General features: G+C 41.2%; 1 protein-coding gene across 3 annotated transcripts in view; it reads right to left on the bottom strand.

Moving 5' to 3' along the window:
- Positions 1 to 16,311, bottom strand: part of TRAPPC9 (trafficking protein particle complex subunit 9) — a 523,543-nt gene that overhangs the window by 290,937 nt on the left and 216,295 nt on the right. For all 3 annotated transcript variants that reach the window (XM_053245610.1, XM_053245609.1, XM_053245611.1), the window contains one exon: positions 13,974 to 14,064. In XM_053245610.1, the coding sequence (XP_053101585.1) occupies positions 13,974 to 14,064 (91 nt within the window). The remainder of the gene's footprint in view (positions 1 to 13,973; positions 14,065 to 16,311) is intronic.

Genomic DNA, 16,311 nt, shown 5'->3' on the forward strand with positions numbered 1-16,311 from the left:
TGGGGGGCAGGGGGCAGGACCCAAGAGATGGTTTATATCTGCCTGTTCTGGATGGGGTTACACTAACCCTGAAAGATCAGGTACGTAGCTTTTGAGTGCTCCTGGATCCCAAACTTCTCTGGTTTCTCAGGTAGAGGTGGTGGACAGGAGTGCTTTTAATCAGCTTTGGCTGATATGTCAGCTACGTCCATTTCTGGAGGTAAATGAACTTAAAACAGTGGTGCATATGCTGGCAACATCCAGGTTTGACTACTGTAATGTAATGTGCTCTACATGGGGCTGCCTTTGAACATAGTCCAGAAACTACAGTTGGTACAGAATGTGGCAGCCAAACTGATCTGCGTGACAACCTGAAGGGACCATATAACACCGAGTTTAAAACAGCTGCACTGGCTGCCAATAGGTTTCCAAGTGAAATACAAAGTGATGGTTATTACCTATAAAGTCCTCAATGGCTTGGGTCCAGAATACTTAAGAGAGCACCTTCTCTTTCATGAACTCTGTCACCTATTAAGATCATCTTGAGATGTCGCATTACGGTTGCCACTAGCTCATTTAGTGGCGACTCAGGACTGGATTTTCTCTGTGGCTGCCCCTGGGCTTTGGAATATGCTCCCTGTTGAAATAAGAGCATCTCCTTCTTTGCTTTTAGTAAGACCCACAAGACACATCTGTTTTCTTAGGCTTCTAACTGAAATTAATTTTAAAACTGTTTGTTTTTATCCCATGAGACGGTTTTAACTTTTTATTTCATGAAATTGTTTGAACTCTGTTTTTTGTTTGTTTGTATTTTGAATTATGTACACTGCCTAGAGATGCACATATCAAGCGGTATATAAATATGATTAATAATAATCACCACCACCACCACAAAATTGAAAAAATTGTAGAAGAGAAACATGTAAAAATATTATGGGGCTTTCAACTACAAACAAACATCTGACACACAATACACCAGATATAATTGTAGTTGAGAAGAAGAAGAAAAAGGCAAAACAACCGACATAGCAATACCAGGTGGCAGCAGAATAGAAGAAAAAGAAACAGAAAAGGTAACAAAATACAAAGATCTACAAATCGAAATTGAAAGGCTGTGGCAGAAGAAGACCAAAATAATCCCAGTAGTAATTGCCGCCCTAGGTGCAATTCCAAAACATCTTGAAGAGCACCTCAGCACCATAAGGGCCACAAAAATTACCATCAGCTAACTACAAAAAACAACTTTACTGGGAACAGCCTACATTTTGGTGATACCTATAACAACAATAATATTGATTAAAAAAATTCTGGCATCCCAGGTCCTTGGGAAGGACTCGATGTCAGTATAAAACAAACCAGTCAATAATACCTGTTTGACTCTGCAAACAAGAAATAATAATATAACTAAATAAAATGTTCTAAGTTAACAATGAATTTACGAACGGTTTAAGAAAAGCTGCATTGGCAAAAGGATATTATTAAAATGCGGGGGGGGGGGTAGAAACAAAGAAACCCAAAGGCAGCAAGCCCACAAGTTAACCAGTCCCTGTTTATGTTTACTGCAAATGTAAAATCGAAGTTTGCCTTCTTAGCAACTAAACCAAAAGGCAAAAAGTTTTCCCTCAATTATTTCCTGTTAAATATGGGGGTAGGGGTTCTTTGGGGTAAATACAGGTATAACTTTTATTTAACCTCTCTCTGAAGGCATCCTCTTAAATTCAGAGTCACCTTCTATTCAGGCAAATATGGTAACTGGTTAGCCCACTAAGCATTTGGTTGCACCACCACCCTTCCAATAGTTTGCCGTCACATCTATGTGCACAATTTGTGCACTGGAAAAGATACAATGTAATTTCTTCTAACTTATGCACTTTTTAATGGCACATACATAAACAACCCACAATTCTGTACTGCGGATCTCCAGCAACTTACTTTCACTTCTTTTACTTAGCAAAGCATAGACCTGATACTTCTATCATCAGATAAGTAATAAACTGTTGAGGATGTGATACTGCGGAAGTCAGACAACAATGCACATTAAAGATTCTTAACTGCTCCTGGGATGCATGACTGCTTTAGAGTGCTGGCAAAATACAAAGCAAACTCACCCAGTAGATTTCCCCCCCCTTTCTTTGACTAACAAGTTATTGAATGAAATCTCTGAGAGAAGAAAATTGATACTCAAGGAGGAGAAGAATGTGCAATGAAAATGACTAAAACTGTAATTTGCTTCACACTAAATCCTTGAGAAGTGTTGCCTTTAGGATCACAATAACTAGCTCTGCTACTGGAGAATGAGAGTAAACAACCAATGTATGTAGCACTTCAAGGGGCAGAACGTATCCTCCTCAGAATTCTTGACCTTTCCCTTTCAGTTCCAAATGCTACAGCTAAAAATATCTCTGCCACAAAGAGACAGCAGCTCTCCATGCTACAGAACGTGGCGGAGAGCTTCATGCTCTTGCTATAAATAGAAGTTCGTAGATGCCACCAAACTTACATGAAAAGAATAAGTAACCTACAACATAGGGCCTTAGCAACTGACACCAACCGAAGAATGTAATTCAAAGACTGGTTTTAACATCCACTAGATTTAAACTGAACCCCTGCTAATTGAGCAAAGAGGCATCTTTTTAAAGTGGTGATTCTCTTTATTTAGCAGAGGGAGAGCAACTGGCCCTATCCAACCCCAGCACAGCATCCCTCCAGTGGCTGTTGCTTGTGTCAACCTTACGTTTCTTTTTAGATTGTGAGCTCTTTGGGGCAGGGGACCATCTTATTTATGTATTATTTATTTTTCTATGTAAATGGCTTTGAGTACTTTGGTTGAAGGGGGGTATATAAATATCCGTAGTAGCAGGTGGAGGAGGAGGAGGATGCTGTATTTAAAACACTAAATAAGGGATTATTTTCTCACCATTTCTTTTTTTTTTTAAGCAAATGTTCAATATGCTAACTAGGGTTGCAGGATTCACTCCCAGGCACTGTCATTAATCTTTCCTAGGATCCACACCATATAATGCAATGTGCTACATTACTCTGAATTCCAGGGAACAAAAATAGTCCCTTTTATCTAGTGGCATAGTGTGTCTTTTTGCTCCCTGAAGTGGATCTGGAATGAGCAGTCCTGCCCTTAAAAACACCTGCAGGCTTTGAATGCACTTCAGGAAGGTCAAGCTGCAAGAGGGGAGCTGGTTACTGGATAGGAGAAAAGGCAGGAAAGAAAGAAAGAAAGAAAGAAAGAAAGAAAGAAAGAAAGAAAGAAAGAAAGAAAGAAAGAAAGAAAGAAAGAATTCTACTCCAGGGAAAGCATTCGCTGAGTATAACTGGCAGTGACAGGTAGAAGCGACAGCTATATCTTCATTTATGCCAAATCACTCCTGGACTTCCCACAGGCATACTCTTAGATGGAGACACTTGAGACATGTTCAAACCTTAAACAAGCAAAGATTTTGGCTGTGGTCCAGAGTACATTTCCAACATGGGGAAGGTTTTGCACACACTCACCAGGATGGCTCATGCTTTCCCGCAACAGAGACTCTTTATGTTGAGTCAGGGGCTGGTTTTGAAAAACATGTGTGAGTGCAAACAGACACACAAATCTGAGCTGGGTCGCCAGACAGAAGGGAGACCTGCTTTTGGAAAGAGCAGTGGCAGAGCCCTTTGCATGCAGAGCTTACTGTGCATCAGTGGATCTGGGAAGTTCAAGCATGGGGCAATTCATTGAATTACTGATTTAGAGCAAAGTAGGAAGTTTAAATTTATTGGTTAGATTAATTTATATAATTGATGTACAATTTGTAAGACTAATACTTATAAAAACTGCAATTGGCAAGGACTATCTCTGAAGAAGAATTCCATTTTCTCTCTCTTACAAGGGAATGGCTCTTCTAAGTCAACACCTGCTACAAAACATGCATGCATCATCTAAAAACAAAAAGCATCCATAGACCCCAGAAGCATGGGGATGTGGACGGGCTAGAGCCCCCAAAGATGGGGATATAATAAAGCAATATGAATAAAGCATTAAATTAGTATTACTATAAAGCATTTAAAAAAGAAACACAGGCTGATGGATAAAGGAGATGCATAGTCCAACTGTTCTCTGTAGGACTCAGCAGATGACTGCAAAGGTTACTTATTTGTGTGGTTCACTGCAGAAAAACGTTCAGCAGTGGAGGGGCAGGAATCCAGCTGAGTCAGAGTCAGAGATCTACTGAACATGGAGAGAGTGAGCGAGAGCTGAAGCTGATGAGGCCTCCTCTGAAACAGTAAGCTTCAAATCCAACAGTTCTTTCAACATTCATGTGCTGATTGTGTCTTTTCAGTATAGTTGACCGAGATCCTCTTTGAATGTACTTTTTGATCTAATTGGACCCATTTACAGTCTGCCCTCACCTTTTGAAGCACAGCAGACCTCATCTAATCTAATTGTCCAGTTATAGGCATAATTATTCAGAAGAGCCATTGAGTTCAGTGGGACTCAGATAAGTGTATCTAGGACTGCAACTCATGCTGTTTAGGCCTCAGTAATTTCTGAGTAAATGTTGCTGTGTCTGCAGATGGGAGGAAAGCAACATAGGCCCCCAAATTCTGGGGATGAAAAAAATATCCCCTTTGTGATGAGGATGTTGTGCATAGAGGGGATCAGAAAATCTGTTCCATAATAGTCATGGAAAGGATTTGCTTTAGGCCACAAAAATCAGAGTTATGAGTTTTGCTGAAATCCAGATGCCACATCAACTGTTTGCTCAAGCATGACATAGTTAAACTTAGATGTCATAGTAGGCTAATGTTTACTTTTGCTATTGATCAATAGTGTGTATGTAGAAAGAGTAAGTAAGAATTATCTAGTCAGGGAAAGAGCAGTTCACTGGCTGAAGACAGAGACTGCAGAGTGACACTTCTGCACCCCAAAGAAGCAAGGGAACTCATCTCCTGGAAAGAGACTCCTCAGATGGAAAGCTGACAAAGCCTGGCCCTTGTGGGACCAACCTAACCCAGATGAAACCTTGGGGACTTTCCCACATGCTGAGTAAGTGGGTCCTTCCACCCTCAACCTCCATAAGTGGGGTGTATTTTTTATTTTAGTGCAAACCGCCCTGAGCCATTTTAGGAGAGGCAGTTTAAAAATCGAATGCATGCATGCATGCATGAATGAATGAATGACTCTCTCTCTCTCTCTCTTCTGCTTTGCTCATCTCAGTGTTGGACTGTTCAGGACAATCCTAACCTTCTTCGCATTTCCCATTTCCTCTTCCCCACTGCGGTGACCTGAGGTTCCCACCACACCATAGCATTACCTGACTGTATATATTATATTTCATAAATAAAAAAGCCCCAATTACTTTCAGAACTTTTAAAAAGACTGTTCCTTGATTCATGGCTACGCAACATTCATTACATCACGACTGCTGTGAGCTCCCATGCTTTAAAAATGTTTTCTGGATTCCTTGGTAGTACTACCCATATGCAGATATAATTGATAGAAATAGATAGACAAACTCTTATAATTAACTGGCCAATTTTTCTTTATCCAGATGGCAGTCTTAATTTAGCTCTAGTAAAAAGCCCATGTAAGTGGAAGCCCATGAGATAAGGCAGACCCATCCAAACTCCAGATTTGTACCCTCAGATCAGCCACACAATCAAAACCATTCATATAATAAACTAGGGATGTGCGCAAAGCATTTTGAGGTGCTGAAGCGATTCGCATTCCCCCAGTCGAAATGTTTCAGTGGTGGGAGGGGAGAGAGTGCTTTAAATGGAGGGAGGCAGGATGTACCTGCCCCTCCATCGCTCCTCTGCCACTGAAGCACAGTACTGATCATAACAAACAGCCCCGCTGTCCATTCTGACAACTAACGCCATGCAGTGACTTCCTGTTTGCAAACAGGAAGTTCCCTGTTCCCAGCATCCTGCAGGCGTCATCATGAGGTAAAAGGCGTCTGAATGCATGGACGCCATCTTGAGTGCTCAGCAACACCACTAAGCATTCGTAATGGCGTCCACACATGTGCCAACGCCATTTTTGTGACAATGTCTGCAAGATGCTGGGAACAGGGAACTTCCTGTTGCCAAACAGGAAGCCCCCACATGGATTGTAAGAACAGACAGAGGGGCCGTTTGTTATGGACAGCACTGTGCTGAGGCGGAAGCAGAACCTAGGGGCAGGTAAGACCTGCCTCGCTCCATTTAAAGAGCCTGCTTGCTGCCACCACGGATGTGCACGAAACGTTTCATGCACATCCCTATAATAAACTTTCTAGCACATTGACCTGGGTCATGCTTCAGCCTAAGGTGGATCACACCAGTTGTTTCCCTATCTTTTTCTTTTTTTTCTTTACAAGTCTGAGAGAGAGGGAGAGGGAAAAATATACAGGGGGACATACTGCAAAAGCGAACATTGGGTTTCATTCTACAGACTGGGATTTAAAAGGTGCTTTATTGCCCAGAAAAGGCTGAAAATGACTATTCTATTCAATCCATGAATATACATTCCAACTATTTTTTGTGCACTTCAAAAGAAAGGATTGTGCTTAAGAACAGTAACAACAGTGGGGGGGAACCACTCTTCTGTTTTCTCTCTCGGAATTGTTACAAGTCATCTTGTATGTCCAATTTGTATCACAAGGTCGCAACATACCCTGTGCTACATCTTGTCATTTTTGTTTGCCTGAATTATGTAGTGCTTTCTGAATGAACTTCCTGTACTGTGCAGCAGCTAAAACACTGAAGCCATCTCTCACAAGTGAACTTAAATCATGTTTCTGAATTGCCTTATTTTCATTCTTTGCTCTGGACAGCTTCAGTCCATTCTTCTTCCTACAGTAATGTCTACGGTCTGTGTCATGCCTTAAGAGAACTAACAACCCCAAGGAACTGTGCAATCCACTTTGATGCCTTCCACAGATACATCAGTGCAGAAGAAAGCACTGAAAAATGGAATTAACTAGGTCCTTCTGGCTTTATAGCAGAGACTTAACTTACCATTTATCATGGTTGATAACAAAAGCAGGGCCTGTTCATGTAGGCCAATGTGTATAAAGCTGAGCTGAAAAAAGGATTATTTTTCACAGTATTTTCATTCCTTCTCCACAAAGCACCACCCCTTCTTGGTGATTTTGGAAGTCCTCCAAAGAATGCAAAAATGTTCAGGAAGCAGAGGAAAAGCATCCAAGTTGCCAAGGCAACCAAACTGATATGCAGTAAAGTTGCCTCAGCAACAGGGACATTTCCTCCTGTCCCCCACCACCACCTGAAACTAAAGGGAAAGCATTTGCTTCACTGATGTCATCACACAGCCAAACCTAACTGGCTACATAGCATCACATCATCATTGAACACACCCCACAAAGATGCCTGTGAACCTGCTGCTAGAGTCACATACAGCTTTAATCACCATACTGTAGTAAGTTGTTTTTTTCTGTTACAGAATTCCTCCACTCTATCTGGAAGACAAAAATCTCAACATGTTTATTACTAAGGTTGTCATATGCAAGCATTCCAAATCCAGCGCCCTAATTTGCACATTATGCACATTAACTGGTGCACTATTCAGTTGACTTGTGTTTGCTCTTGATATCTACCAGCAATTGTTGGGGAGGATCTCTTTACCTGACCAGTTACCTGAGCATTAAATACCCAGACTTCTATATCCCAGCACTTTCTAATATACAAGTGCAGTTTTTAACTTTGTCTAATAAGCTGTGTGTAGTACTGCTGTGGATTCTTCAGCAACTGCAGACTACCACCACCTCTCCATTTTCCAATTTTTGAATATGCTATGCATGGGTGAGTAAATATGCTATTTATTGGTTTAAATATGCAAATTTAATAATAATAATAATAATAATAATAATTCAATTTCTATACTGCCCTTCCAAAAATGGCTCAGGGCAGTTTACAAAGAGAAATTCACCAAATTTATTGGTGAAGGTGCAGATACAAGATAAGGTTGGTGAAGATATCAAATCAAAGCTCATGCTGAGAAGCAGTGCTGAGTGCATTTTCATCACCAATAAAATGTATTTATTTATTTATTAGAAACACTGAATATACTGCTCACTCTGAAGACTCCGAGTGGTGCACAAAAACATGCAAACAAGGCAACATCAAAAATTACATTCTAAATTAAAAACTAAAGTAACTAACAAAAAACAAATAAAGTAAACCACAGTCCAAAAGCATGGTGAAAAAGAAAAGTCTTCAATAGAGATTTGAAGATCAGTAAGGAAGTGGCTAGAGAAATCTGAATGGGAAGAGAGTTCCAAAGAAGTGGGACAGCAATCGAAACGGCCTCTTGCAGGTCCTAGAGCCCCAAACCTCTCGGAAATCAGGGACCGACAAGAGGGCCACCTGAGATGATCTAACAGGACAGAATGTAACTGGGTGGGAGAGGTGGGTCTGTAGGTAGACAGGCACCAAGCCCCGCAAGGCTTTGAAGGTCAGAACCAGGACCTTAAATTGAACTCGGGAGCGAATGGGCAACCAGTGCAGCGACTGCAGGAGAGGTGTTACCCTGTCATATTTTCCAGCACCCATGAGTTCTACAAATTCTACAACTGAAACTACAAAACTGGTGCTAGAGATTAAGGCTTTCATGCTTAAACCTTGTCGAGGTCACCATTGACATCCTGAGATAAGTACGTAATATGTAACTCCAAAATGACTCCTTTTGATTTAGAATACTAGTGTAGGCTGGAAAAGAGCAAGGGGCAGGGAGAATTCATGGCAGCTTAAAGCAAAATTAACATCTAAATGTCATTAAACATTTTATTAAAACAAAATAATATCTATAGAAAATAAATGAAGATTACACAGTTTGAGATATTAATAGCAGCAATTGAACCAAAATACACCGAACTTTTCAGTTAAGACTGCAATCCTATACACACTCACTTGGGAGAAAATCTGACTTCTAAGTAGGCATGCATAGAATGGATTGCACTATGAAGCCAAAAACCTTAAACATTACAATACACTGATAGGCAGTGATTTACATCAAAATCAAGCTATCCTATCAACTGCCCTATAGAGTCTCCTGCTAACAAAAAACAAAGGCAGCATTCCTCAGGGGGATTACTTATTGAGAACCACTCCAGCCAGCCTCCTGTGCTTCTGTTCTGTTGAACAGAATAGTGACCAAACATTTTGCTCCTTAACTCTGCTTCTACAAGGGCTGGAACTTAGGGTTGTTGGGGTTTTTTTAAAAAACAAAAGCTGGGGATCTAGGCAAGCTGTGGGCTAATCAGGTGCTGGAGAACATGCTTAGAATCTGGTAAATGCCCAGAAATCCAGGGGAGATGACCAATTGCCTAACATGGTGTAGGCACATGCATTTTGCACACCATCAACTTTTGAGGCGAGATTAGAGCAGTCAGATGTGTGGAGAGTGCAGTACTTTCTTTGTGAACACTTTCTGGTCAATGTCATTGACCATGGAGGGACCCACGAGACCAAATACATCATGTGAAATTTACCTCAACAGAAACTGCATTGAGGGTAGTTGTGATATAGGTGTTCGTATTGTTTGTTCAATATAGGAGAACATAAGAGCACTCCTGCTGGATCAGGCCCAAGGCCCATCTAGTCCAGCATCCTGTTTCATACAGTTGCCCACCAGATGCCACTGGAAGCCACAGGCAGGAGTTGAGGGCATGCCCTCTCTCCTGCTGTTACTCCCCAGCAACTGGTACTCACAGGCATCCTGCCTCTGCAGCTGGAGGTGGCCTATAGCCCTTTAACTAGTAGCCGTTGACAGACCTCTCCCCCATGAAATTATCCAAGCCCCTCTTAAAGCCATCCAGGTTGTTGGCTGTCACCACATCTTGTGGCAGAGAATTCCATAAGTTGATTATGCATTGTGTAAAAAAGTACTTCCCTTTGTTGGTCCTAAATTTCCTTGCAATCAATGTCATGGGATGACCCCAGGATAATTCATAAAGTGGGATAACATGATCAATGGCTCAGTAACCAAGTACAATGCACTTTGAACAATCATCCATTCCAAGTTTCGTTTCATGAGATAACAACAGAAAACAAATCCCTTAATCCTGTTTTATCCCAATATTTTTACTTGGGGAACTGGCTTATCAGTGAAGAGATATAGAAAGACATTGAATGGAGCAGCACGTTGGCTGTGAAAACAAGAAGCTGCCAGGCACAATCAGGTAAGAGAGGGTAAGAGCTATTTAAGTGCTAGAAAGGTTTCATTCCCCACCTGTTCTATACTCTAATCTTTGTGGCCAGGTGTCCTCTGAGATTAGAGCAACATCACAAACCATACATTGTTAGTTCATATTATCTGCAGCAAATCAACGAAACCATTATTTGCAAGCCAGCTTCGAAGTTCCATCTCCTGGTTTGATGGCTGCTTGCAAAACATAGTTGGATTGTGTCATTTCAGCTGTCAAAACAAATCATGACTTGGCATTACATTTGAACAATCCCTTTCTTTCTTTGTGTTTGTGAGTGTGTGTGTGTGTGTGTGTGTGTGCGTGTGCGCATGTGTGAGCATGCTTCCCAAGTCCATATGTGCAATCAAAATTGGAACAAAATTGGCTATACATTAACGAAAATTCAAAATACAAAGTGCAAATTCCGTCTTCACATTGCTAGAGTTTTTGAATTAATGTCAGTTCTCCACCTAATGGCGCAGCAGGGGAGCAACCTGCCTTGGGAGCAGGAGGCTGTTTGTTTAAATCCCCACTGGTGTGTTTCCCAGAATATGGGAAACTCCTATATATAAAGCAGCAGCAGCAGCAATATATAAAGGTGCTGATAGGCATCATCTCATAAGGTCAAAACATGACCTTAATTCAATGGTAAACCCCTCCTGTATTCTACCAAGAAAGCCACATGGCTGTGAGGTCGCCAGGAGTCGACACCAACTCCGCGGCACAACCTTTCCTTTCCTCCAGGTTTCACCTTCAAAACCAGAGAAAGCCTCAAAACAATAGGCACTTGGCAAATGTAGGGCAATTTTCAACATAGGAAACTGCCATATACTGAGTCAGACCATTGATCCATCTAGCTCAGTATTGTCTTCACAGACTGGCAGTGGCTTCTCCAAGATTGCAGGCAGGAATCTCTCTCAGCCATATCTTGGAGAAGCCAGGGAGGAAACTTGAAACCTTCTGCTCTTCCCAGAGCGGCTTCATCCCCTGAGGGGAATATCTTGCAGTGCTCACACATCAAGTCTCCCATTCAGATGCAACCAGGGCAGACCCTGCTTAGCTAAAGGGACAAGTCATGCTTGCTACCACAAGACATTTTCATTCTTAGTCATTTAAGTGGTGCAGATGACCTGATCAAGTTTCTGATTTTCTAAAGTGACGTCCACAGGTAGAATTTGAAGCAGTGCCTAAAAGTAGTCACTCTTGCCATTTTGTAAGCAGATTGTTCCTCTGAGAAGAGAAGAGGCCTGAACAGAAACCACCCAAGTTAACCAGTGAAGGTGTCGGCATTATCAGAACAAATCACATTGCCCTGCATATTAAGTTTGGTTAGCAAAGGTTTGGTCTGCAAACGCAATTTTAAAAAACAACCAGAAATAAAAGTGCTGCAATATTCAGTGAGCTTAGGCTGGGTGTGTGTGTGTGTGTGTGTGTGTGTGTGTGTGTGTGTGTAACCATGCTGTAAATATTAGCGCTTTACGCCTTGTGTGGGAGAAACCATGCTGTAAATATTAGCACTTTATGCCTTCTCTCAGCCTAGCCTACTTCACAGGGTTGTTGTGAGGAGACACTGAACTATGTACACCGCTCTGGGCTTCTTGGAAGAAGAGCGGAATATAAAGGTATTTTTAAAAAAATGTGTGTACAGTATTACGCTGACTCCGTCCCATGACCTGCTTATGCTTAGTCGGCAATTCACAGGATCTGGCGTAAATGTTATAGAGCTGGCCCAAAGAAGTGACCTGAGCCTTGAAGGCCCTGATGCCATAGCAACCCTTGGTGCAACTCAACAAGTGGTTCCCCAAGTCCCACAGCGCTGCCCTCTCAGGTCTCATGTGTTGCATTTTAACTTGCAAAGACCACTAGCTTATTTGGTGCCTTATTTTTAGGGGAAACTACATGTGTTTAAAAAAACCACAGGGTTCTGTGGGCGCCAGGAGTCAAAATCGACTTGACAGCACACTTTACCTCTACATATGTTTGGTTTTTCAATGTTGAAAAACGGCTAGAGGGAGGAAGGTGCTGCCAGGCATTTATTGCTATGTACAGCCACCTGCTGCTGCAAACTGGCGTGGAACTGGTTTCTCCCGAGCTTAGTCTTAGAAGCTTAGTCTTAGTCTACACTTCCACAGCAGCTTCATTCATTACTTTAGGGTAGGCCTGTATATGCCATAAATTAAATACTGGAAGTAAGAAAAAGAGAAGTGAACATGTGTTCACTACAGTGGACCATCTCACTGGAGAAGTTATACCAGCTGGACCATACTCAAGTAAATGAAGTCAGCCAACAGTGATTACCAAATGTTGTATGTCCCCCTTCTCTCTCTCTCTCTCTCTCTCTCTCTCTCTCTCTCTCTCTCTCTCAGAGGTTGCCAATTACAAACCTTTTTCAATTACACATGATTTATTGCACATTTTAATAGTCAACTCTTTTAAAAGACAAGACTTAAATCACAAAATCCATTTTAACACACTAACAATGCTAACATTAGCTTCCAGCATATTTCCTTTTTATGACCTGTATATTTAAAAATATTTATTCTTCTCAACTTAACCATATTTTGATTTTGCATTTATTTTCATAAACATGCACCACCATAGGCTGTTGCCAGTTACTGAATAAGCTTCCCCTCTTTCCTTCTCCTTGATGGAATGGGGGTTGCCTTAATAAAGCACATAAAATAATGAAGTTGCAGAACCCCAGAAAGCCATCCATAGTCCATATGCCCCTCTCATGATTTTACCTTGTAGGAGAAGCCTTGGCCCTTTCTAATTGCCTCATAGATCTGGTGGAGTGGTAAACTACCCACTCAGCACCCCCTGGAGGAAGCAGAATACAGTGCTACAATCCAAAAGGAAAAAATAAAGCATCGCAGAGCATCTGTAAGTGTCAAAAAGTTACATGCTGATAACCGTTAGTTGCACTAATAGCACTGCAACAGTGAGCCAAATCAACAATATGCAATAGATGCAGGTACCAGTCCCCTCAACTGTTTTTCTTTTTTAATTAAAATCAGCTACTGGAAAACTATACGTCTGAGTAAAGGGACAGAAAGCGAAGGATCATGATATTTCCTCCCAGCAGTTATTTTTTTCCTCCTTAATTTTGCCCTCTCAAGGCTCCTTTTCCATTCATGTGAGAAAAAAGCAGCCAGAGGTAAAAACGCTCCACCCATTTCTCTGCTGAAACTTGCAACTTCCAGTGGCCATGTGTAATTCAAATCACACCCACCCACACATACACACCCAAGAGAGTATTACATGTGTCTGCTGCACAATACACATCTTAGCCATGAGACTGCTTCTACAGCTAATATGTGGAATGAAGAAGAAAAAAGCCCTCTAGCATTTCACCATCAACTGTTGACTGTCTGGATGCACACAGCATAAAACCCAGTGCAAACAACTAAATACAGTTTTATAATACATCAGTAAAGATGAACTATGACCACTACTCGCATAAGAGTTATGCCTTCTACAAAATAATTAGAAGCAATTTATTTTCGCAAATCTCTATTCCACAAAAGCAGACAGCAAAGCTATAACCTAACACTAATAATTGGTTTTGAGGAAAATAAATGTCTCCCCTAAATGATTTCCCACAGCCAAGTAAACTAAATAAAAGAAGAAAGGCCTCATACTAAGCCATTCTGCTTCAGAGATTTCCTACAAATGACCCAAAATGAAAGCTGTGGAGTTGAACAGCATTATGCATTGCTCAACATTTCAAGAGGTTACCCAATGATTTTCACTTCTGGAAGAAGCACCGTATCAGAAAGCAAGTGTAATGTAATCAATCTTTTCTACATTACTCACCCCACTGGAGGGGAGCCAATTGCAGGTGCTCCAGGACCAGTTGATTGAGAACTCCTTCTACACTTGCTTCCCCTTCACGCTTCAAAGAGGGGTAAAATGATCGTTAAGGAACACTAGACAGAAATGCAGAATGTAAAAAAGCAAACAGGAATGCATGCAATCTTTAAAATGTGAAAATTTAAACTTTTTGCATTCATGTATAGGTGGACCTCAGTGTCCGCAGCCCAGCACCTGCAGTTTCGCATACCTGTGGTCAGGCCATGTACAACAGACCTCAGCATATGCGGATCGAAAAAGGGTTAAAATTTGCCCCACCATAGTTCTCTCATGGCTCCCAGGAATCAAATACATCCTTTGAGCCAAGTGGCAAGGGTATCATTAAAAAAAGCTGCCTTAAACCAAGTCAGCCCATTGGCCTATTCGGCGAAGCACCCTGAACTCCAACTGGCAACAGGTCCTCAACGTTTTAGCAGAGGTCTGTAACTACTAGCCTTGCTGTAAGAAGTCTTGTAATCGCTCAAGATGCCAAGGATTAAACATGGAGCCATCTGGATGCAAAACATGACTGGCCGTTTTAAGACCACACTCCTGTTTCAGAAAAGGTCCTGGCAGCCTGTTTCTAACATTATTATTTCCCCCCCGCTGTTGACATCATTACCACAAGCTGTAAAAAAAATACTTTTACTTTCAGATTGTATGTATAGCCTACTGATCCGGCAAACCAAGTTTTCAAGATGTATAGTACTGAGGCAGACTCCCATTAAAGATGAATACTCAGAAGCCATTAACATGCAATATAATGCTCACCTTTAAGGATGGTGGAGTTGATGGCATATTTTGGGGACAGGATTAAATGAAACGAGGAAAAAAGTTCTTTCCAACATGTTTATTTGGAGACATGATATAAATAAAATAACCGTCTGCTTAGAGAACTGGGTACATAATTTTTCCCCCTACTGCACTGAGTCTTAAAGCCTTAATTGCTTTCTCTTTACTATGCAGTTTCACCTCAGGCATCCTGCTATGAAGATGTTTCTTTCTGTCCCACTTGTCACTTCCTATGTGAATAAATACAGGTGAATGAATGCATCCCAGTGCTACTTTAGCATAAATAAATTAGCACGTTTTCATAAACAGAAATTATACTAATGGTATACTGCTTAAAATGATTAATGAATGATCTTGCCATAAATCTCTCACCTCATTTACATTTGAACTTTTAGAATACCAATTATCATGGCATTTTGAGCCTACTAAACACATTTTTGGGAGTCTTTTCACACTAGCCTCTCTCTTCAGTATTGACAGCATTCATTCACTGACAATCCAGAAGACATTTGGCCCAAACTGTTGCATTTCCACATCTCCCTAGCACAATCCTGTTTTTGTTGTTTGGTTCATAGCAGTTTTCAGAGCTTCCTATAGAATTGTAGTGTAAGCTTCCAAGGCATGGACTGTTACAACATTATTGTCTCCCAAGGTTTGGAGATGTGCTTTTTAATATGGTTGCAATGATGTGCAACTTCACCTTGCTTCATCACCTATCTTTCTCTCCTGATTTATGAATAAATCACTTAGTTATTTTCACTTCTGCAGTGAAAGAGCCTCTTTGGACTCACTACAGAGGTGGACGGTGAGTGGTAAGAAGGGAGTACTCCTCAGTTGTGGGGGGGACTCAATTCAGCAGCAAGGGGAGCAAGAGGATGAAAGTGAGACAGTCAATGTAAACTTAATTTATTGAAAGAGTTTTATATAAAGCTCCTTGCATTCAATTCACACTGAGCCTTATGTTGTTTCATAAGAAGTTAGTATCTAAAATGCACCCTCAAAATTATGAAAATGTAACTCTCCACACAAAAATAAAATGACAATATTGAAATTGGCTTATTCGCTCAGACTTCAAGGAATTGGCTAGAGCCCTGTTCCCTTTAAAGGGATTCCCAGATGTTGTTGGCTACAACTCCCAGAATCCCCAGCTGCAATAGCTTTTGCTTGGGGATTCTGGGAGCTGTAGTCAACAACATCTGGGAATCCTTGTTAGAGGGAACACTGGCTAGGAGTCAATGAGCTGCTTATGCTAATGAAAATGGCTGGAGCAAACGCAGGGGAAGGTCTGGTTTTTCTTCTTTAAGCTATGAATGCCAGTGTACTATGAGAATTTGCTTTTGAAATTCTCTCCAGTTTAAAAAACAGCTTGCCACAAGGCATGAGATCTACTGTTTGGAAGAAAAACAAGCCTAAAACTTCTGAGACTTATGGAACGTTCATGGATCTTTGGACCCTGTCTAGGAATACCATCTTGTGTGCACTATAGAAGGAACCATGTTTGCTTAGGCTG

The sequence above is a fragment of the Hemicordylus capensis genome, chromosome 4 (assembly GCF_027244095.1).
Source record: "Hemicordylus capensis ecotype Gifberg chromosome 4, rHemCap1.1.pri, whole genome shotgun sequence".
In the NCBI taxonomy this organism is placed as follows: Eukaryota; Metazoa; Chordata; class Lepidosauria; order Squamata; family Cordylidae; genus Hemicordylus; species Hemicordylus capensis.